Source organism: Neodiprion fabricii, chromosome 2 (genome assembly GCF_021155785.1).
Source record: "Neodiprion fabricii isolate iyNeoFabr1 chromosome 2, iyNeoFabr1.1, whole genome shotgun sequence".
NCBI classification, from domain to species: Eukaryota; Metazoa; Arthropoda; class Insecta; order Hymenoptera; family Diprionidae; genus Neodiprion; species Neodiprion fabricii.
In genome coordinates, this window is record NC_060240.1 from 3,058,324 (window position 1) to 3,080,370 (window position 22,047).

The 22,047-nt window shown below is 40.0% G+C and overlaps 1 protein-coding gene across 4 annotated transcripts in view; it reads left to right on the forward strand.

The window, feature by feature from the left end:
* Nucleotides 1-22,047, forward strand: part of LOC124175107 (epithelial discoidin domain-containing receptor 1-like) — a 140,204-nt gene that overhangs the window by 83,149 nt on the left and 35,008 nt on the right. For all 4 annotated transcript variants that reach the window (XM_046555007.1, XM_046555005.1, XM_046555006.1 and 1 more), the window contains 5 exons: nt 2,440-2,604; nt 5,371-5,476; nt 11,350-11,581; nt 18,778-18,925; nt 19,178-19,488. In XM_046555007.1, the coding sequence (XP_046410963.1) occupies nt 2,496-2,604; nt 5,371-5,476; nt 11,350-11,581; nt 18,778-18,925; nt 19,178-19,488 (906 nt within the window). In that variant the 5' untranslated portion in view covers nt 2,440-2,495. The remainder of the gene's footprint in view (nt 1-2,439; nt 2,605-5,370; nt 5,477-11,349; nt 11,582-18,777; nt 18,926-19,177; nt 19,489-22,047) is intronic.

Consider the following 22,047-nt stretch of genomic DNA (forward strand, 5'->3'; position numbering starts at 1 on the left):
AAATCAGTTTCTGAGGTTTACTCTACTTTTTTAAGTTAAACAAGGCTTCAACGTCAATCTAGGAAACTAATTTTTATTTTCTACCTAGAACTATATTTTTCGACTGTGGTAAAAAATGAAAATAGTTAAGAACTGAGCGGTAACCGGAAATAAAAATTTCTCTAAATATATTTTCGCGCAAATTTCCTCCAACGCGCGTTACAGAAACGCTAATTTCACAGATCTGCGAAAAAGTATTTGGGATGTTTATCGTAAATGTTATTTTTCCGATTCCTTTGAATCAAAAAAATGACTAAGACTTTTTTAAGACGAATTGTTCAAGTCGACTGATAAATTTTTGAAATCTAGTCGAAGTGTTCGCGAAGCAGGAATGTATACAGGGCATTGCACGCCAATTCGACTAAGGTCTGACCTGAACCCTCTTGGACTCCGTCCACGATTTTTTATATTGTTGTTCCAACTCTAAAAATCATTCTGATTTTGATGATATTTTGACAGGATATTTATTAATTTTTTTGTTTTCCATTACATAGATTTTTCATTACAATTTCCAGAGTGATGTTGTATCAGCGAAGACACATCGAATCCTATAAACTGAGGAAAAAAAATAATAACGACTAACAAAAAATTATTAATCAGCTTAAATATGAATAAAAAAAAAAAAGAACTGCCGTTTTGTCCGCCCGCGTCAATTTTGGTTGGAATATTTTTGGTGCTATCCGCAGAATTTATGTAATTTTGTTGATAATTTTTAAAAATGCTGCATTCACTGTCAAAATATCGTTATTTAAGGACCTCTGGGGGCGGCAGGGGATCTAGGGAAAATCTGAAAAAAAACAAAAATGACTTTAAGAGTTGTAACGACAATATAAAAAATCGTGAACCAAATCCAAGAGGGTTCAGGTCAGACCCTGGTCGAATTGGCATGGAATTCCCCATACATATAGGGGGCATTCCACTTCCTAATAGACGTTCTGTTCGACGGTGAGCATATTTGTTGAAGAAAAGCACTTTTGTTCGTAACTGCCATAGAAATGAAGGAAAAGACACGGGGCCTCGTAGTCTGATATTATAATTGCTTGGCGAGATGAGGAAACGGTAAATCAAAGATTGTGACACGGCGTAAGGCCGTCGGCTAGAATTGCTGCTGCTGCTGCTGCTGCTGCTGATAATGATAATGAAAATACCGAATCATAAAAACGGGAGGTTATTAATTAGCTACGTGCCTCTAATTAATGATCCCTACCATCCGTTAACCGGCGTGGAAACCTCAGAAACTGTCATTACTTAATTACTTATGGCAGGCATTAACGTGAATCACGAGACGTTTACTTTCCCATAAATATCAACTTTCAAAATACCCAAATATATATGCATATTGGTATACGTACATACTATATATATATGTGTGTGTATAGTGCGTAGACACTTTGACAATTTTGGTAGCTAGACCGGAAGAATCGAGGAAATTCTTTCGCTTTCTACAATTCTATTATACTCATGACATACGCTGTGAGAAATTTTATTCGTCATACTTACAATGTTAGATACTAGAGAATTTGCTTTGAATTTCATTCGAATCGTAAGAAAAATTTTTATATGAAAGCGACTGTTTAATGTAATTACTGTTCTGAATTTGTACCCGGAATTGTGTATTTGGATTATTCTTTGCAATTCTTTTTAGACTGGCCAGCAGCCAGAAAATGAATAATATCCAATTCGAATTTCGAAATAAAAATTCAGATTCGTAATTGACGATTTTAAAGCCTTCGGATACCATTTTACTTGAAAATATGACGATTTTTTAAATTTTGAACCACTATAATGGAATATTTTTAGATTTCCTCCCACCATATTGGATCGCTATTTTAGATTTCGCAATCTGACTTCAGATTCGTGATCAGCCACTCAACGAACCGAAGAATACCAATTTTCATCAAAATCCAAATGTTTTTAGTTTTTTTTTTTCAACTTATCGAATACGCCAATTATAAATTTTGCAAATCTGACCTTAGTTTCGTGATTAGCGGCCCAAAAAACCTCGCGTTACCAATTTTGATTCAAATCCATTGATCCATTCTTAAAATATCGTTTTCATTCGTTACGTTACGTTTACTGAGATCGAGTTAGTTCCGCGATCGGCCGACTGTGGCGCTGTGGGTTTCTCTGTGTTGCCAACATAACTGTCTAGTGTAAAAAATTAGTCGTCTCATTGTCAGATTCATTATCCCCAAGTGTACGTGCAGACGTCCATCCGAAAATGATTGGAGATGATTCTCTGAACCTCAAAAGGTGGAGCAATCTAGCAAAAACTCAACTTTTCACTCTCAAGGAAACCGTACAGTAACTGCAACAAGAACTACACCTTATAAAGTACAAAAATAAAGTCTACTACCATGACTATCGTTCTGGTAACTATCCAATCATCTCCACTTCCAGATCGGCGCGGAAATGACGGAGGTCGAACGGTGAACCATCGGGCCTAGCCGTCTGCGATGAGGGGTGCCCGGAGGATTTCCTCCGGAGGTGCGTCACCTGCCCTCATCCTTATATTCCCGGTCGTCCTGGGCAGCCTCGTAACCGTCGCTCACGGCGTTGACCTCTGTGAGTATGAATAAACAAATTAAAATAAAACAAACGCAGACACTTTCCACCAACTATTTATTTCTCCTCGCGTTTCTGCGATTCTCAGCCACCAGTGCACCGGTGTTTGTGCCACGTGCGTTGAGAGCTTTTCTAAGCTTTCCGCAGCGCGGTTCGATTTACAATCAAAAGACGTCGACTTCGCGAATATCGATGTGTGTTCGGGATATTCTACAAACATTTATATTCCTATCCTCGGCCGATGTTGTAACGGAGCTTGCATAAATATCATATCTTCGAGGCTGTTGAAGCTTATCTCGAAAACGGATATCGAACATTCCCCGATGTTTATTACCAAAGTTTCTCTGATCGTACCGCGACTGTCCACCGGTCACCGGAAGTCGAACGATAGCTTCGATATCTACTATCGTCTACTAACGGCTTAGTGCAACTCCCGTTAACAACTATTGCAAAACAATTCACCGCTAAATGCCTTTTCGAATTTACGAGCTTTTGTTTGAGCAAAAATATCGCCAAAGATTGATCTAACCATCTAATTTATACTTTACTCTGTCTGTTATATATATATTACATCACCGAATATACACGATCAGCTCATCTCTCTGCAACAACAACAACAACAAGAATTCACCTCAGTATTTAATAATAATCTACAGGCTCTAAATCACTTGAAACGTGAGAATTGATTTCTATTAAATCTTTTCATACGGTTATGATGAGTTTTTTGATTTTTTTTTTTTTACTATCTCACCTGAAAAATGTTCAGAGAAAGAGGTTCCTTGTTTAAAGGAGTTTAAAAATCAAAAACCCTGTAAGTTTTTGAATGTTTATGCGGGTACATTTTTTTTTTTTTGCCCAATGATTTTGTTTGCTTTTTATACAAATTTCTTGCCAGAATCGTTGCGTCCAATTGTAAATGGGAAGATTAAAGCTTGCGATTTCATTGGAAATTTGGCACTTACATATCATGCGATAAGTGTTGGGATGTGATTATTCGAAGCGAGTAAAAATTCGTCCCCGGAAAAAAAAAAAAGGAAAAGAAAAAATGGACTGGTTCGAGATAGCGAGAAAAGTGGCTAAGAAAAATAAACGGGAACATTAAACAGATTATGAAAATTTCCCAGTAGAATCCAAGCGTATAATATTATATTTGTCTGATCCTCAATCTCGCTACTCGTCACATTATAATTACACGTGAAATTTATGCATTACATATTTATACCTACGTATATACGTATACGTATACGTGATGAAAATTTGCCGGGTTGTAATATAAATATATTTCCCTTAAATATTGTTAAAACTTCGCCGCGAGGTAAAAGCCTGATAACTTTCGGTTCGTGTTTCCAGTTCGCATCTGCGGAGGCCTGCAAGCGGGGAAAGAGACGCGATAAAGCAGAAATTTAAAAGCTTGAAGAGGTTGGTTGGCTGAAAATCGATACTTGTTATTAATTTTCTTGCGAGATGGTCGTACGTTGAATATTTATGAAATTATCGTAACAACTAGCAGCAAAAATTTATTCGAAAAATTGTACAAAAATACTAAATACGATTAAAAAAAAAAAAAAAAAATATTTTCCAATTTTTAAGCGATTTGAAATTAATTATCCATCATGTTCCAGCTTTTCTTTATAACTCTGGTATCTGGTCTCTTTTTTTATTATTATAAATATAACTTTAGGTATCGATTGCGAACATAATAATTTTACAAATATTCAATATTCGACTGTGAGTATTCTACATGTGAATAAAATTGGGGCCAGGTCGAAGTTACGAATTTGAAAAGTTCCGAAAGCGCATAATTCGGAATTATTTGCTGGCAAAACTTGAAGTAAAGAAATCAGACTTTTACGGAACAAAGAAGTTTCGAATGGTCGGGAAGCCGACGGTTCAAAGTTCCGAAATGCAAGATTCCGAAAATTCAAGTTACGATAGAAAAAATTTCCGAAAAGTAAAGCTCTGATGGAGCAAAATTACGAAAAATAAACTTTCGACAGTGTGAAATTAAAAATATTAAAATATATACTCAGGCATCGTAGTTTACTCAACGAGTAGGTATAAAAAATGAGAAAAACCGAAAATCAGAATGACCAGAATTCCGAACGTAAGAATATCGAAAATCAAAAACAAAGAAACATCAATATGGTCAAATTTCACGAAGCCAGATATTCACATAACTGAAAATCTTCCATCATTCGAAATTTCAATGTTCCAGACTTTTAAATTTTCTCATTTTCGCACTTTCGGAACTTTGACTTTTCCGAGTTACGCCTTTCTGGCATTTTGTCCTTTCGGAGCTTTGAACGTTGTGTTTCGACCTATTCAAAACTTTGACGTTTCGCGAAAGTTTGATTTCTCCACTTCAAGTTTCGCCATAAAAAAAAATTCGGGATTTGCGCGCTTTCGGAACTTTTCAGATCAGTAATTTCAACCCCGCCCCATAAAATTAATAAACAGTATTTATTTTCGACCAAACAGCCATGTTAATCGAAATCGTATCGCTTGTCCTTCACAGCTTTTAACCCCGGGTTTATCTGCTACGAAATAATTGTTATACGGGTCCGGTGATACCGAGGTGGAAAAGCTCTCTCCGTGCTTTCCTTTCCTTCCCTTTCCTTTCATTTCCTTTCCGCTCTACCCGCGGGAGTTTATCTTTCCATGGCGCACCTTCGTTTGCTCGTTTACACACCCTTTTCATCCCTTTTACATAATTATTGCCGTTACGATCGTCTCCTAACGCCTCATCTTCTCGCTTGAAATTTTCAGCCCAATGTATCGCCCCTCTTGGCATGGAATCGGGGGCCATTCCGGACGCCGATATCACCGCAAGCTCAAGTTTCGACAGCGGAAACGTCGGTCCCCATCAGGCTAGGTGAGTTTCGTCCTCGTCCAAAGTTTTTGCCTTTTTTTTTCACTTGTTTTTCATTTCTTTTCATTTTTTCTTCTCTTCTTCTCTGCGTCAAAAAATATTTTATAATACAGGTATACCTAATCGTTGAAGAAAAGTTACGAAATTAAACACCCACAATAGGTATACATATTATAAGCTGCAGTTTGGAATTGTACTCGAACAATTTTTAACTATATTTTTTTTTTTCATTTCTTTTATTAGTGTATATACTTGTACAAAAAAATCTTCGTGAAAAAAATTCATCACTCGTTCTCTGTTTTTTTTTTTGATTTGATTATATTCGCAACATCGTATCTTCAACATTTGAAAATAAATTTTTTACAAAACTTATGAGGGAGAAAAAAAAAATTGACGATCCACGCCGAAAATTGTTTGAGCATTATGAAAAATAGGGAGATGCAGCTATATTTTTGTTTACTTTTTTTTACCTTCCGTCTCAAATCACTTTCTCGAATATCAACGAATCTTTGCGTTTTCGAAACTCTAGAATCCCAAAAATAGATTTTTAGAAAAAATGTCGGTCCGTCGGTCTGTCCCAGAAACTTCAGCGACGTTCTCTGAAACGGCTAGATGAAAAAATCTAAAACTTACATGATTTAACAACGAAATGACGGGGATGAAAAATTGCCATGTCCGATTTAATTGGACCTTCCGGTTCTACCGGAAATAAATCAATTTTCAACGTTCAACATTTTCATTCGTCTGCCAAATCCTGTCGGTTTCGGATTTTTCATTCGACCGTTTTCGAGATCATCGCGAAAGAATATTTTTGGATTGCGGTAAAAAGTGAAAACAATTACGGACCAAGCGGTAACCGGAACTGAAAATTTCTCTCAGTCTATCGGGAAAAAGTTGCCTTCCGGCTTGTTATTTCTTTCATTTGTTATCTAATTCGCCCGATTTCACGCTTATCGTTACATCGTACATTGACGGGAAACCCCGTCGAGTCCCGGACCAGACTCGTGCTCCTGCTGGACCCGCTCGTTTCGCGATGCAAGAGGGGGAGAGCCTGGTCCCTCGGGACTCGCAGACCCGAGCCGGGCCGCTCCGATATTAATACATTCCATTACCGCAGACAATGGTCGGCTCAATGGGCCCCTAACTCTGATGAGCTCTGGGCCCCCCGAACCCTCGGTGCCGCGGCACGCGCTTCGCGGTATAATTTAATACACACCGTCGGTACCTGCAGCAATCCGCCGGATTAAAGACATTCCGAGTCATTGTTGTTTTCAGTTTCTTCACCGTTCTCTCATCCTCGTTACTTTACAGCTTGTATCTTAGCTATTTTAGCTGTATTAGCTGTAATGTTAATTTTGTAAGAACGAATTTTTTTGTCACATATAACGTAAGGGTAAGGATTTTATTCCTTGCATAATTGTAATCAATTGAGTAGAGTTTCGAGGAATAGCCGGAAATTGTAATATGTGCTATTTTTTGCCTCGTTATTTTTTTTTTTTTTTTGCTGTTTTTTTGCTGTTATTAAGTAACAAACCGCGGTTACGTTCATTTTGATGTTTATTTTCTAAGAATGAATTTCACCGACTATAATGCAAAGGTATAGATTTGAGGTTGTAATAACCGGAAAATGTAACGTGGACAATTTTTTATTGATTTTTTTTTTTTTTGGGTGTTCTTGTAATTTCAATTGCGTCGAATTTATAAACCGCGTTCAATATTATTACAACGATTATTATCACGCAACGTAGAAAATGTTTCATCGTTGACTTCTATGATATTACACTTGTAATATCTGATGCTAAATCTTGGAATTGATCCCCAAAAAAATCTTTCACACCGTCAAATTTTAACCGTAAATTTTTTTTCCTAGTGCATGCATGTATGGGTGTTTTTTTTCACCATACCCATTAACCGGGGGGAGGGGGGGGGGGGGTAAACCCCAACCTCGTAAATTCCATCTATCGATCACGTCATATCGTTAGGTTCCGTTTCTTCGTTTTTTAACAAAGAATCGCACGTCGGATAAGAAATCTTTTCGCCCAAGTTTAAAAAAAAAAATTGAATAACGCTCGGTTTCCTCGGGTCCCAAAAAACGTAAGGTGTTCTCTTGCGGCGGGAAATTTAAATTCGCGCGTGGTGTTTTTTCACCACACCCGTTTTACGTTCCAGGGTTTAAGAGATAGGATTGATTATCGCAAGAATCTTTTATTATCATCCACCACCACCCCCCCCCCCCCCCTCCCCTCCCCCTGAGAAACGCACCGCAGGTGTCGATCTCACCCTTGCAAGGTACGTGCGTTATATATATATGTATTTATATACCTATATACGCAACCGGGAAATCAATGCTGTGCTTGATGATAAAAATTTCGCTTTATTACACCCACTTTTAGACGCACAATGGGCTCACCACGTCGCCTCTCCTTTTATAACCCCAACCCGGATCAGTTCGACGTATTGTATATACGTATAAGGATGTATATATAATATCCCATGTACTATAAATATACGGTTACTATACATATAACGCGGTATTGAACAAACGATAAAATATTACCTCGTGGTGGAAAAATAATTTCATCATATTGTTGTAGAGTATTTTTTTTTTTGCTATTTTATAATCCCATATATATATGTATATAAACTTGAATTTTCATTTATATGTGTATATTCGTTCGACGAGAGGAGAATATACACGTCTTTTCGAATTATATTCTCGTTCTTGTCGTTTTTTAACTTTCATGCATCAACGTCATTTCGTTATTACATAAATATTCGTCAAGCTTTTGTCGCGCATCTGTAATAACCGTTGAACTTGGATGTTTTGTTAGGCTTGAATAGTTTGCATGCGATTCGCGCGAAATATGTCAGAGGGAAAGATAATTAATTACTCGCCTGACACTTTCGCGTTTGTGTGCATATACGTTGCATATATATGTATATATATATATATATATACATATACTTAGGCGTATCGTGTATTGTACACCTATAAACGTACCGTAAACTTTGGCGTAAACTTCGTCATTCCGAGTACACAACCCAACCGGTTATAGTTTTCAGACGTTGAGTAGCGACGTGAGTTTCTATTTGTCTCTGCCGGCTAGCCGAGGGGTTAGACTTTAGGTAAGGGGTTGAAACGAGGTGAAGTTGAGATACGTTACTGGGGTGCAAGTCTATCGAATATTCAAACCTTACATACGTCAGTAATACAAAGTTGGAAATAAAAGAGAGTGAAGAGAAAAATTCAAGGGTGGAAATTATTATGGGGGTTAAAAAAATAGTGTCTGCGTTGATGGGGGTGGTCCTTGGTTTGGGGGTCGGAAAAATTTTCGTTGGGATTTGTTTCGAATCATTGAAAAAAAATCTGTATCACTATATAAAATCTGTATCTCTAAGCTCTGAAAGTTTTAAGTGTGAAATACTTGTAGTTTTAATAAACAGTTGTTTCGTTTTTTATGTTACTTTGGTATAAATTTAGGGACTGAAGTGAAAGTTGACAGCGTTTTTTGTTGTAATGATATGAACTAAGCCTGAAAATTTAAAAATTTTGTAATTATTGTTACCTTGTTATATATAAGCCTAATAAAAGTGACGCTATTAAGCTTATGTATAAATCAAGGTTTGTTCTTACCCTTATAAGCAATAAGTCTGCCAAGTTTCATATCGCTACCTTAATTTATACCGAAGTCCAGTTTTCACGCAGAGGTTTGAAACTTTACACAGATTTTTTTTTTTTTTTGTTATTTAGAACCGATCCTGATGAAAATTTTTCCGACCCGCAAGTTTAGACCACCCTAAATTTTACATAGCAATTATATTACCGTTTCAAATATTGAATTTACACCGGTACAGATAACTTTGACTGTATTTTTCAACCGAATATTTTGACCTGAATTTTGTTAACTGAGGGAATTTTTGAGGTCACTGATCACGAATTTGAAGTTCGAATTTAATAATTTCTAAATCCAAAACACGGGGAATGTAAAATCGAAAAATAATACTACAATATCAGAATTCGTTTCTTCCATATTTCAACAGTCAAATAAAGTAAGAAAAATCATTTTAAGTTGCAAATAAACTGAGTTAAAGCGTGAGGAAAAGTAGGGGAGAAAAAATGGATATGCCCGCGAGATTTCCGTCTTTTTGAAAAACGATCCTCTCTTCATTATCGCGAAGCAACGTCCTACTTGTTCATCTCGGCGTATATATTCTTTATTATACCAGGTATAAGGCATAACCCTCGATATTCGTCGTCGACGAAATTTCACGTCGACACGGACGATGCTGAACCGGCACCCCGCAATTAAGAAGCTGCCTCTTTTTCCCACCTTCTCCACCTCATCTTTTATTCACTGGAATCCCCCTCCCGAGATTAAAACCCGAGTGCTTTCAGCTTCAGGCTAAATCCCTGAAATCCAAAACTTTTGCCCGACGATGCTGACCACGCGGTATAAATCCAGAAAATCCATACCGTCATTTGGCGTGCAACGGTTTCCACACTCGGTCAGAAATACCGTGGAAATATGCATTCAAGCTTCGTTCTAGCACTCTCGAATCGCTTTTACCGAGTCTTTGACTTTTTACGGCTCTTTTTTTTACCCGATTTCAAAAACCTTTATCCCTTATCAGCTGTTTAACCCTTTGAGTCATAGTGCTAAGTATTCTTACCACCTATTTTATATCCATTTTTTGTATATTCAGAAACTTTGAAAACATATTTCTTTGCGGTTTTTGTTATTTCTGATGAGGTTTTCAATACTCGAGAGTAATTGTTGCTATATAATGTAAGTTGTTGTTGTTAGAAGCAAATTGATTGAAAAAAATTATGATCATTGATGGATTTTAAAAATTCAAGATGGCGGATCCAATAAGGTGGTAAAAAATTTTAAATTCGATCGAATCCGGTGAAAAAACGCAGTCCAACGGTTTTTGGGATCAATGATTACGAATCTGAAATCAGATTTTGAAAATTTAGTATAGCGAATCCAATCAGCAAGCCCGAAAACCTCTGCATAGAGTTTTTTCACCGCATTCGATGAAATAAAAAATTTTCGTCCGCCATATTAGATCCACCGTCTTAAAGTTTCAAAATCTGATATCGGATTCGTAATTAACTATCCCAAAAACCATCGAATACCATCTAGTTATAATAATTGACTCAGCACAATAATGTGTGACTCAAAGGGTTGACCATTTTTCAATTCATGCACGGTCGCTCAGCAAACAGTGAAAAAAAAATCAATCTCGAGCCGTTCACACAAGATCTTATACTCGATCAATGTATTCTTTTCCTAAAACTTCATCTTTGCTATGTGACTTCTTACTCAATACTGGTGTCAGAAGTGAGATCGCTGTCTAATCGACAATATGTACCGGAACAATCTCCTTAAAGTTGAAAATCAACCGCGCATGCGCCAAATAATTAAATCTCATTGGTCGGCGAAATCTTCCCGCAGCGATATTCTTGTCTGAGATGCAGGCGGGCCAACTTACGCAAAATGTCTACGTTTGAAGTTTCAAAGAGCCTAAGCATTAAATTTCAACCGTTCTTCGAAGAATCAACTTTCCGACCCAATAACAAATGCTTCCGAAACCTTTCCGAGTCACTACTTCAATTATTTGAGATTCTAACCTCGAAACTTCGTATCAACTACATTGCCGGCAGAAACAGTTTGACAGCTGAAAACTCGGGATGGCAAGCCTGCACGAACAGCCGATAAAACTCGCGCATGCGCAGTTGATTTTCAAGTTTCAAGAGATTGCCCCGGTATATATATATGTACATATAAGACTCTAAAATTTAAAAAAAAAAAATTTTTTCTTGCTACATGTCTTTATTGAATATGCGGATTGGGATTTTTGTTCGTTTGCAGGTTGCGGACTGAGAATCAGGGCGGCGCCTGGTGTCCCAAGGAGCAGATAACGACGGAGCCTCGGGAGTGGCTTCAAGTCGATTTGCACACCGTCCATCTGATCACGGCGACCGGAACTCAGGGCCGATTTGGAAACGGAGTCGGCGTCGAATACGCGGAAGCGTATCTGCTCGAGTACTGGCGTCCCCGACTTGGAAAATGGGTTCGTTACAGGGACGCGAAGGGCGAAGAGGTGAGTCCCGAGACGTGTCCTGGTCATTTTTGTTCTCTTTATTTTTTTTTTTTTTTCTATTATTAACAAATTAAACTTTTAGCACTTTATCTTACACTCGATGTCTATGCACGATGATTGATAACTTTGATACTTGAGGTATTAGAGAAACTCGGTCACAATATTAAACACTTCGCCATGAGATGAATAATCTGCAAAAAAAATTAATCGTAACCGAGTTGATAAGATCATTCGTTTTTAATAACAATGATCCAACAAAAGTTGTTAATAAATCGTTTGAAAAAAAATATGTGTAACAAATCTCCGGTGAAATATTTGTTCGTTTCATACAAAATGAATTCAATGATTTTTCTGAATAGCCATGAATTTTGTTGGAATTTTTGGTGATTCTGAAAAATCCAGTTTTAAGAATTTATAAAATTTTGATAATCGGATAAGTCTTCGTAAATGGTTTTACATTACACCGAAGAAGCTTTAGAGGCATGGAACGAACACTTTCATAAATTGAGCGCTAGAAAATTTTGAAAAACGAAAATATTCAAAATCGCCGAAAATTCAAAAAAAAAAAAATGCATAGGTTTTACAGAAAAATCAACCAATTCATTTTATATGATATTAAACAAATTGAACCATAGATTGGTTACACAAATTATTGTTTACACAATTGACTAACAACCTTTTCACATTATTATTACTAAAAACGAATCATCTTATAAGCCTGGTTACGATTGATTTTTTTTCAAATTATTTATCTCATCGCGAAGTGTTCAATATTCTCAGCCAGACTCACTTTTGGTTTTGTTACTATCCGTCCAGTAATATCTTAAGGAAATATGACCGTACACAAGGTGTGATAAAATTGACTCCGCGAGTACGAAAGATGAGAAGTTTTTAAATTTCCTATTGAGATCGGTGATGAAAACATAGTTAAAAAAAAAAAAAGAAAAAGAAAAACAAAAACTGCATGACGTGAAAAATGTTTTAAATCACGTTTGTCGCATATTTTTTTTTTCAATTAATTTTTCTTTCTTCCTTTATCCTTGTCAAATGATGCCGATTCGGTGAAGAAGCCGATAAAACGCGTCTCGCTCATTGTTCCGACTGAAGAGTGTGCGAAGTGTTTTTTTTTTTTTTATATCATCTTCGAAATCCGCCAATCCTATAAGCCGCGCGACATCTCATCCTTGTAAATATGTTTGATCACACCGAGGAGCTCGCCCCGCAGCAGTAGTGAAAAACGCGACGGGTGCGACATCCGTTATTCCCACGGGACGAGGAATAATTGCTCTATAACGGCGATAAATCTTCCCTTATACGGCCGCGTGTCCGGCTAATTCAAACATCCCCCACCAAAAAAAAAAAAAAAAAAAAAAAGAAAGAAAAGTGTATCGCAATTGGACCGAATCGCATTTCAAGGAATGCGATACAAGCGTAATAAGGATAGAAGATCTCTGGCTCATCAATGTTAAAGGGAAACTGGGAAGGAATGATATTGCGAGGGTTTCGAACGTGTGCGGTACCGAATATATTGATACAAATGTGTTCTATTAGCGTGATTCACAGGCGTAGGTATCCGGGCTGCCGTATCTACTTTACTTTTGCCATTGTGCTTACTTTAAATTCGAATTCTGGCCCCTGGTGGAGTTTCGAGGTTAACCTGCAACCTCTGTAAATAGAAGCGGCCGGTGTTACGGCGATACCAGCCTTAAAATAATAATTCAATTACGATTAAAGTATGCGCCGCGCGTTTATCTGTGTACGTATGTATGTTTGAATTTGTGTATTCACGTGTGTGTGTGTGTATAAAGCTGAGGCAAGAGGAAGATTATTATTTCTGGCATCTTTGCGCTGCATGGCGCGCGTTTAAGAGCAGAGAGCAAGCAACCCGCCGAGTTCAAAGCAGTCAAAGCAAAGAATTAGAGAATGGATTACTCCCGACCCTCTGAACGCGCGTAAGCAGCTTATCTTCAACCTGGAAAGCAATTTTATACCCTCTTCGTGCTTTGATCTCGCACCTTCGCCACTTTCTCGTTTAGTACCACCGCTCGCCGCCAGGCCGCGCAGAGTCGCATCGGTTTCTCGTGAGCCTGAACCGATCTCAAAAGGCGGTCAATTTTCTCACTGGTTAATCAGAGACGGGTGAAAAAAAAGTCCGCACTTACATCTCGAACAACGATTATCGGAATCACGAAATTTCACGTCATTTTTTCATTCTCGCCGGCATAAATTTCTGGATAAATTTTGAACGCACTGCGGATTTTCGAACCCAGCTATACGTATAGGTATAATACACACGTATACAGAAGAAGGACGAAACTTTGGACAGTTTGATTTATGGCTACCGCGAGAATTTCCCGAATACCGTATATTATATGTATAGGTACTCCGAAGTTGGCCTGTGTTTCATCGTTTCAACCCTGATATGTCCCCGCAGGGTGAAAATACGGGTTGACTCGTTTTTCGGTCGAGATTTGACGCGCCCCCCCGTATTCAAGCCTGCCGGCTTCCCTCTTTTTGAATATTTCAATGGGGTTAAGTTATCGCTGATTGACAGCCGATTTCCTCCGAAAGGCGGAGCCGAGGTTGGTTAGGTATATTTTTACCCTCTCGATCGCTCTCTTCTCCTTCTTCCTCTTCTTCTTGGCTATTGTAACGTGGCTCCAAGAGCCATCCCTGCCGTTTTTTTTTCCTTTTCCTTCCAAAAAAAAAAAAAAGAAAAAAGACACCACCCCGTTTTATACCCAGTCTTAGCTGCTTGCCTGCATACCGAGTCAAAAGTCTTTGACGGCTTCATCTTACCTCTGCCACAAAATGAAAGAAAAAAAGAATAGAAAGAGAGAAAGAGAGAGAGAGAGAGAGAGCTAGGAAAGGAAAGAAAAATACGCCCTCTGAATGGGTGACACGGCCTTTCGGCTCTTTTTTCGGTAAAGGACGAACCTTGGAGGCATGTCTTCTGCTATGACGTCATAAGTTTCTATTTAAAATTCAGAATATTCGTCTCAGTGTTATATTTAAATACGCGTTCGAAGAGAAATATAAAACAGTGGCAGTAAATGTCAATTAGCAAATTAAGGGAGACACTTCGCAAGTGGTTTGAATATAAATTTTGAATCTTAGGGTGCGGGTGTGAAAATTTATTATACTAACGCGAAATTATTCGCGGTGAGGAATTTAAAAGTAGTATAATACAAGAAGGATAAAATCGAGTTTAATGCAGTACGTTAAATAAGCGTATGCGTTGGTCGTTTGAAACGAGAGAGAGTGAGGGAGAGAGAGAGAGAGAGAGAGAGAAAGTCGGCTTACGTTAGCGGACTCGCTCGCGCTTCAAAAGAGCTGCTCCAGTGGTAATTAAGGCTCGAGGCAGAGCCAAAAGCTTTTTTTGGGTTGCGTTAATAATAAATAGGCACGTCAAAAACCGCGGTGCAACTGCGTTCCCGGGCCTCATTAGCCGCTTTACCTACACAACGCCGTTTCTCTATACCGGCAACATCTGGACACGCAGACATATGCGTATCTACATACCTACGACGCATAATGGCACCATGGAATATATAAATACACTTATTATACAACATATATACATATGTCGCCCTGTTGCTGGACGTACGCTGTTGAATGTGCAATATATATGGTATATATACACACATATATATATATATATGTGTGTGCCTAGGTTGAATATATATAATGCAGTACGCGGAAAACGAAGCGACAACGGGGAAATTGGTCAGCTACAAACGGGGTGCGGAGCTTTCACGGTATAATGCAAGCTCCACAAAGGCTATCGATTCGTATGCATGTGTAGAGGTGAAGGCATAACGCGTATTAAATCACACCGATTTAGTCTCGCATGATGCTCGCCGATTATGCCAGCTAAACGATCCGGCAATATTCACATGCATATATATGTACAAATAAATAATCACTACTCAATACCCTTTTCATCTAACCATGGATTAACTTTTTTCTTCCTTCTATGTTACTAATATATTAATAATTAATATTCGAATCGCATTGATTGTATGGTCGAAGTTTGCTTTGCGAAGTGTTCAATTGTATTTACATTATTCTAGTTTGCGAGTTTCAGTTCTTTTTTCTATTTTTTTTTTCTCTCTCTCTTTTAACATCGATTTGGAGAAATTTTATATTCGCGTAGTTTAGAATAAAGTTTTTTTTAAATTTATGAAATTGTCATTCATGAAAACAAACAGAATTTCATCCACTCGTCGGTTCGTACACTGTTTTCAAAAAATACGATATAATCGATTAATCGATCACCTGGCTCTTACCGATTCAATCGAGTCGTGCGGTTTGGATGAAAAAGGGTGAAAAATCGTGGAAAAACACTTTTTTGTTTTTTTTTTCTTCGCTCGCGACGGATTTTCAATTTTAATTCGTTTCGCGTCTTTTCATTCTCGCGGCACACTCCGGTGCGCACGATTATCGCGGGTAACTTCGTGGTTAAAAAACTTGTTTGTGAAAATGTGTAATATATTAGGCGAGAGAACTCGTCACGCGAATTTTCTCTTACCGAACGCGAACCCGGTGCAATCAGGCGTCGGGAGCTTTTTTGTGACAATCAACAAGCTGTGTACGTGCCTTGTACACACACATACGAAGGTTGTCTGGATTACCTGCGTAATCAGCTACAGAACGGCTCGAATATTACATACAGCGAAGAGAACGACACGCGAGGCGTAAGAGAAACGCGAAAAACAGGCGGGACAAAGGCGTGACCACCGAGAGAGAGAGAGAGAGAGAGAGAGAGTGTGCGGATGAATTGCGTTTTCTGATTTTTTGTTTGGTCATTTTTTAACACACTTTCCTCTCTCTGTCTCTATCCTTCTCTCTCACTCTCTATACCCATCTTTTAATTTTATCACATTTTTCAATTTTATAACACGACGTGTACCTACAACTTTGTTTCCCTACATTTTCTACGCGATTTATTGAAGCCGGAACAGTATTTGTTGCATAATGTTACATATATGTATATATATATGTGTCTATATGATTGCGGCGAGGACGAAAGAAGAGGAGGAAAATGGAGAATGAAGAGAAAGACTTTACACACACACACACACACACATACGACAATACATATATATATATATATATTGTCGTTTCAAATTTATATGGGATATCGTAAAAGTTTTATAGATTCACGTCACCATCCTGCGGGCCCCGCGGGTATTTTACTATCGAATTTCACCTCCTTTGTACATCGGTTTCCGGATATATCGTGATGCTTCTTGCGTCGTATCTTGTATTGCACAGCGATGTGTGAAACTGCATTTGTTTACAGATGATGATCTCATATGCACGGTATACGATTCAATAATACAAAAATGTTAAAAAAAAAGATGCGATTTTTTCGCAAGCACCGATTCTGCTAAAAGTTTGCAAAAATACCAGCCTCATCCGAGGTTGAATTTTGTTCATTCGAAGCTCCGAATCAAACATAAACCTTTGTTTCGTAATACCGAGCAATTTACGTCGACGGAATAAAAATTTGATAATCTGATGTGGTTTTCTATAGAAAAAAGAAATTTTGATCTCACCGTTTTGTATGTGAAATTCATACTGGGATAATGTAATTTCTTCGATAGTTTTAATCCTGTGGAATAAATTATTTTTATGTTTACGCGTAACAGAAGTGGACATTTCGGAGTATGTTCTAAATGTATCAGAGTGGGTTAAAAAAGTGTGATGATATAATTGAATATTTTCTTTTGAACATATTTTACATCCCTTAAAATTCATAGAATTTTATGGCATAAAAAGTTGACCGAAAATTCGGCGAATATCGTTTAATTTACACGAGTTGAGAGAAGGTTGCAACGAGGCGTTTAAAAGCGACGAAATCCGTCGTCGGTAATTTTTCGTCGTCGTCGTCGTCGTCGTCGTCGCGACGTTTGAACGGCAACTGCACGCGCCTCGGCAATTACTCGGTGTTTAACGCGCGAGTAACAGACCGAACGAATAGCACCAGAGGCTGAGAATGGACGAGATAATTGCGTTGGGGTTTCTCGGGGTGCGGAGAGACGGAGAGAATTTCTATGGGGTGACGAAGCAAGCTATACTTCGGTCGAGCTTGCGGTGAAGAACCGGAAACGGACTTGCAACAGGACTCTCAGGATGCACAGACACAGACACAGAAAGTAAGGAATCTCCCGCAGCTCGAAAGCGCCCCGGGTGTAATCGAGAATAACACCCAGCCTTATTCGAGGTGAAATGTATACGCGAACGAGCCCCGACTTCACTTCTTTCCCGAGTCCCAGGTGCGCGCCTGGAATGAGGAGGAATCGACCCACGCCTCCGGGAGACCGGGAAGAGGGTGCATTCCCGTATCCGAAGGGCGCTGCAGCGAAAAGCTCTGACCGTAACTGGATGGAAAAATCCGTCACGCCACTTGCAGCGTGGCGTTTTTTGCTCGCAGATCCATTTGCAAATATTGAGAAAGAGGGCTTGCGGGAGAGAAAAAGCTGGAAGCACGAGCAAACCTGCGGCTTGCGTGATCGCGGCGTCGGGTTGAGTAAACGGTTTATTTTATTCATAAATCGGTAACACGGGATCAATATTTTCCCTCGTAGCTACAGTGTCGTGATACCGCTGAAACGGGATTGAGAAACACCGTAGCTGCAGGAATCATCGGAATATAATGGCGGCACGACGATGTTTGTGAAAAGACTCGTTTTACTATTTTCCTTGGCAAGCTATTATCGATGATTTGATTGAAACGCGTGCAGATTGATTCCGACGCGTGTAAATAAATGAACAAACAATTACGAAAAAGCTTTTCCCTGGAAGCACATAATTACTCTTTACGACGGCGCGGTCACGCTACGACTGGAAATAAAAAATCATGTTCTATGTGAGCAGAGATTGAAAATTCGGGCCGAAAGCACGGTCGGAAAATATGTACATATAAGAAATGTGTACGGTGCGTGTATAATTTAGAAAAACGGATAAATCGAATTAAAAATGTAGAATATATATTCAAACCGTTTTACCTAATTTTTTAAATAAATTCTGCACAATTTCGAAATCCCTGTACGAATTAAACTTTCGCTCATAGTTGAATATTCGATATTATATCCATTTATAGCGTGTCCGTTTTAATTTTCGACCCCTAACCATGCGGCACCCTGTATAAATCCCTCAGCCTGACGAAAATCGTTCAATAACTGTTTCAGGTTATCAAAGGGAACACGAACACGTACCTCGAGTCGAAACACGAACTGAAACCGCCCCTATGGGCGAGCAAGGTCCGTTTTTTGCCGTACAGCTACCACCGTCGAACGGTCTGCATGCGGGTGGAACTCTACGGATGCTATTGGTCAGGTGCGTATAATCAAGCAGTGCTTCAGAATCTAGATACATAGTCGCAGCCCGATTAACGATTACTGATTGCCGATTACCGATTGCCGATTGCCTATTGCTGATTACTGAATGCCGATTGCCGATTGCCGATTACCGATTACCGATTGCCTATTGCTGGTTACTGAATTCTGGTTACTGATTGCTGAATGCCGATTGCCGATTACCGATTGCCGATTACCGATTAGTTTTCTCGTTGATTTCTGCCACCTTCAGACGGCGTCGTGTCCTACTCGATGCCCCAGGGCGACAAGCGAGGCAACGGGTGGGAATTTTTCGACGCGACGTACGACGGTCACTGGGACGGAGACCTCCAGCGGGGCCTTGGCCAGCTGACGGACGGGCAGACGGGTCCTGACAACTTCAAGATGGGCTTCTACGACTACGATCGTAGCCAGGGTTGGGTCGGTTGGAGGAACGACACAAGGTCCGGTCAGCCCCTCGAGATAAAGTTCGAGTTTGACCAGGTGCGGGAATTCTCCGCCGTTCACATATACTGCAACAACCAGTTCACCAGGGACGTACAGGTCGGTATATCATGCCACATAGATTCCTTTACTTTGTATTACGCCCAACCCCTATCTCGTGTTCCCGGCTCTACGCGTTTACAGACTGCACGGTGAAACAAAATACCTTGAAACCTTCTGCCCCTTTCCACGTGTGTGTAAAACGCGGAAAAACTTTCCAGACAACGCAGAGCCGACGCGCCGCCGGTCAAAAAGCATTCTTACAACGCTCAGCGTGTGAGCCTTTCTGTACCTATTTTATGGTGGAGGTAGGTATGCCTTTGAGAATCGGTGGTGAATCGAGCGATGTATCACATTCCCAAAAATCACCATTAGGCTAACTCTTAGGAAGAAGCTGATAGTCACGACCTTACCGACTGAGTAAAATGCCACTTTTTTTTTACTATTATCGAAGCCTGCGCGGTACTGATGCAAAAATTTCGCACTAAACGTAATTCTACATGCAATTGCATGAAAAAATATATTACTGCGGTAAATGGTAATTTGATTACAGGAATGAATTTGTTGACATTGTTGTTGCATAAGAGAAAACTTTTTATTTTTATATTACACTGAATGCGGTATTTTCACATCAGCCATGCGTAGACTTCGATAATAGCGAAAATACGTGACATTTTACTCAGTCGATAAAGTATGACTAATAGCAACCTCTCAATCCACGGAGTTTTGCGAATCTCTCACAAGTCGAATATTAATCCCAGATTTAATTATGCAATAGAATTCGACTCGAGAGACTAATCGGGATTCGGGTCTCGGTTAAGCTCGCGTAATAAGTAGCCATTATCCCGGGGTGTTTACTCGCGGCTAGTCACCGGGGCCCCCCAGCACCTCTGAGGGGGACTGACCGAGTTTGTGGAGTCGAGTGGTGGATTCGCCGGGGCCCGTCTACTGATCCCGAGGCGAAGGCGAGCTTCGGTGTCCGCGCGGCGGACTCGGAATACCAAAGAGGCACAGGCGACGATCAACAGGCTGTGATCCTGCACCAACTCCGGGGGCATAGACGCCTGGACGACGATCCCTCGCTACGGGTTGATTGAATATTCCACTCGACGCTTTATCAAGGAAGCACCTAGCGAATCTCAATGTCTCCCGGACGCCTTGTATACCTACCCGCGCGCCGTGCCTCGTCCTGCAGCCTTTATTGTCGTTATATCCCATTGTGCCCCTTGACGCGTGGCTCGCTGCCGATCCCCTCTTTCCCACCGGCCCCAAACCCCGCCCGCGAAATCTCAAGAATTAAATCAGGAACCTCGTGCTCGCGATCCTCGTCGAGCCTAACCTAACCAGAAATCAACCGGCGCAGGGCTGAATTATCTGCTCCGAAGCTTCCGACGGGGGTGAAAAGACGCTCTAACCGTTCTTGCCATCCTTTAGCACACCCTGATATAACCCTCGATCCTGAGATGCCGTTGGAACGATCTTACGCCCGAAACTAAATCTCAGGCGCGTCAACGGCCGCCATCTTGACTATGCGTTAGCTACTGTGTAAGTTTGTTACACTAAAAATATCTACACGCACTTGGACAATTTCAATTCGAAATAGAGTCTACGTGGTATAAATATGATCGTGCAATGAAACGTGGATACCGTCACTGTTATACCCGTTTTGATATAAAATCTGACAGTCCCATTTCCGACCGGATCAACTGACCAGACATTTAATTATTATTTCCGTTATAACTGAAATGAGACGATGTCTATCCGAGTCCCCCAGCACTGTTTGTGCCAAACGTGCGCATTACGAATCGAGCCGCATGCAACGCGAATGACATCCTCGAGAAAAGCGCATAGAAGGTAAAAGGTATAAGAGGAGAGAAAATTAACTGGGAAAATCGAATGTAGGTGTGTGTGTGTGTGTTTGGGTAGTACACATGCAGCGCTCCGGATATTGACGGTGTCCCACGATCTCGTAACCTGTTTTCGGCGTCAGTTCACGGCCCTGGGGGCCCCGGCTCATGGGGCTCACCTCAGAATCCAGTGCCACACGGATCCATCCCATTCCCTTCCTCTCTTGGTCTCGTGAGCCTCTACCAGACCACCAGTTTTATGCCCGCTCTCTCGGCGAGCTCATAAACCCACCCTCACAATAGCTCTGTCAGGGTTTACGGGGCTTTGGCGGCGCATCTTTGATATCCAAATAACATTTTCCCCTTCAACGGAAGCCACCGCCGAATGAAACATGGCCGCGTTATGCGATAATAGACCGTGATGCCGGCGACCCGGGTGACCCGGACGACCAAATCTTTCCCAAACCGCGAACCAAAACGGCGGACAACCTTTGGGCACGCTGACCGGCTTAAAAACGCGCGAATATGCATTTCCACGATCCAGAACAGATGCTGCTTCTCTCTTTCCGCGAGGTTGGGAATTCGAAACCTTGTCGGTGACGACTATCCAAGAGGAATAAGAAAGAGGAGAATACCGAGAAATAGCCAAAAGGTGGAAATTATGTTAAACTTATGATTTAATGGAAAACGATCACGCGTGTTACGAGATATCGAGAAGGTATTTTTCTACTCGATTTAACCAAATTTTCACAGAAAATCTACTCCACAGCTT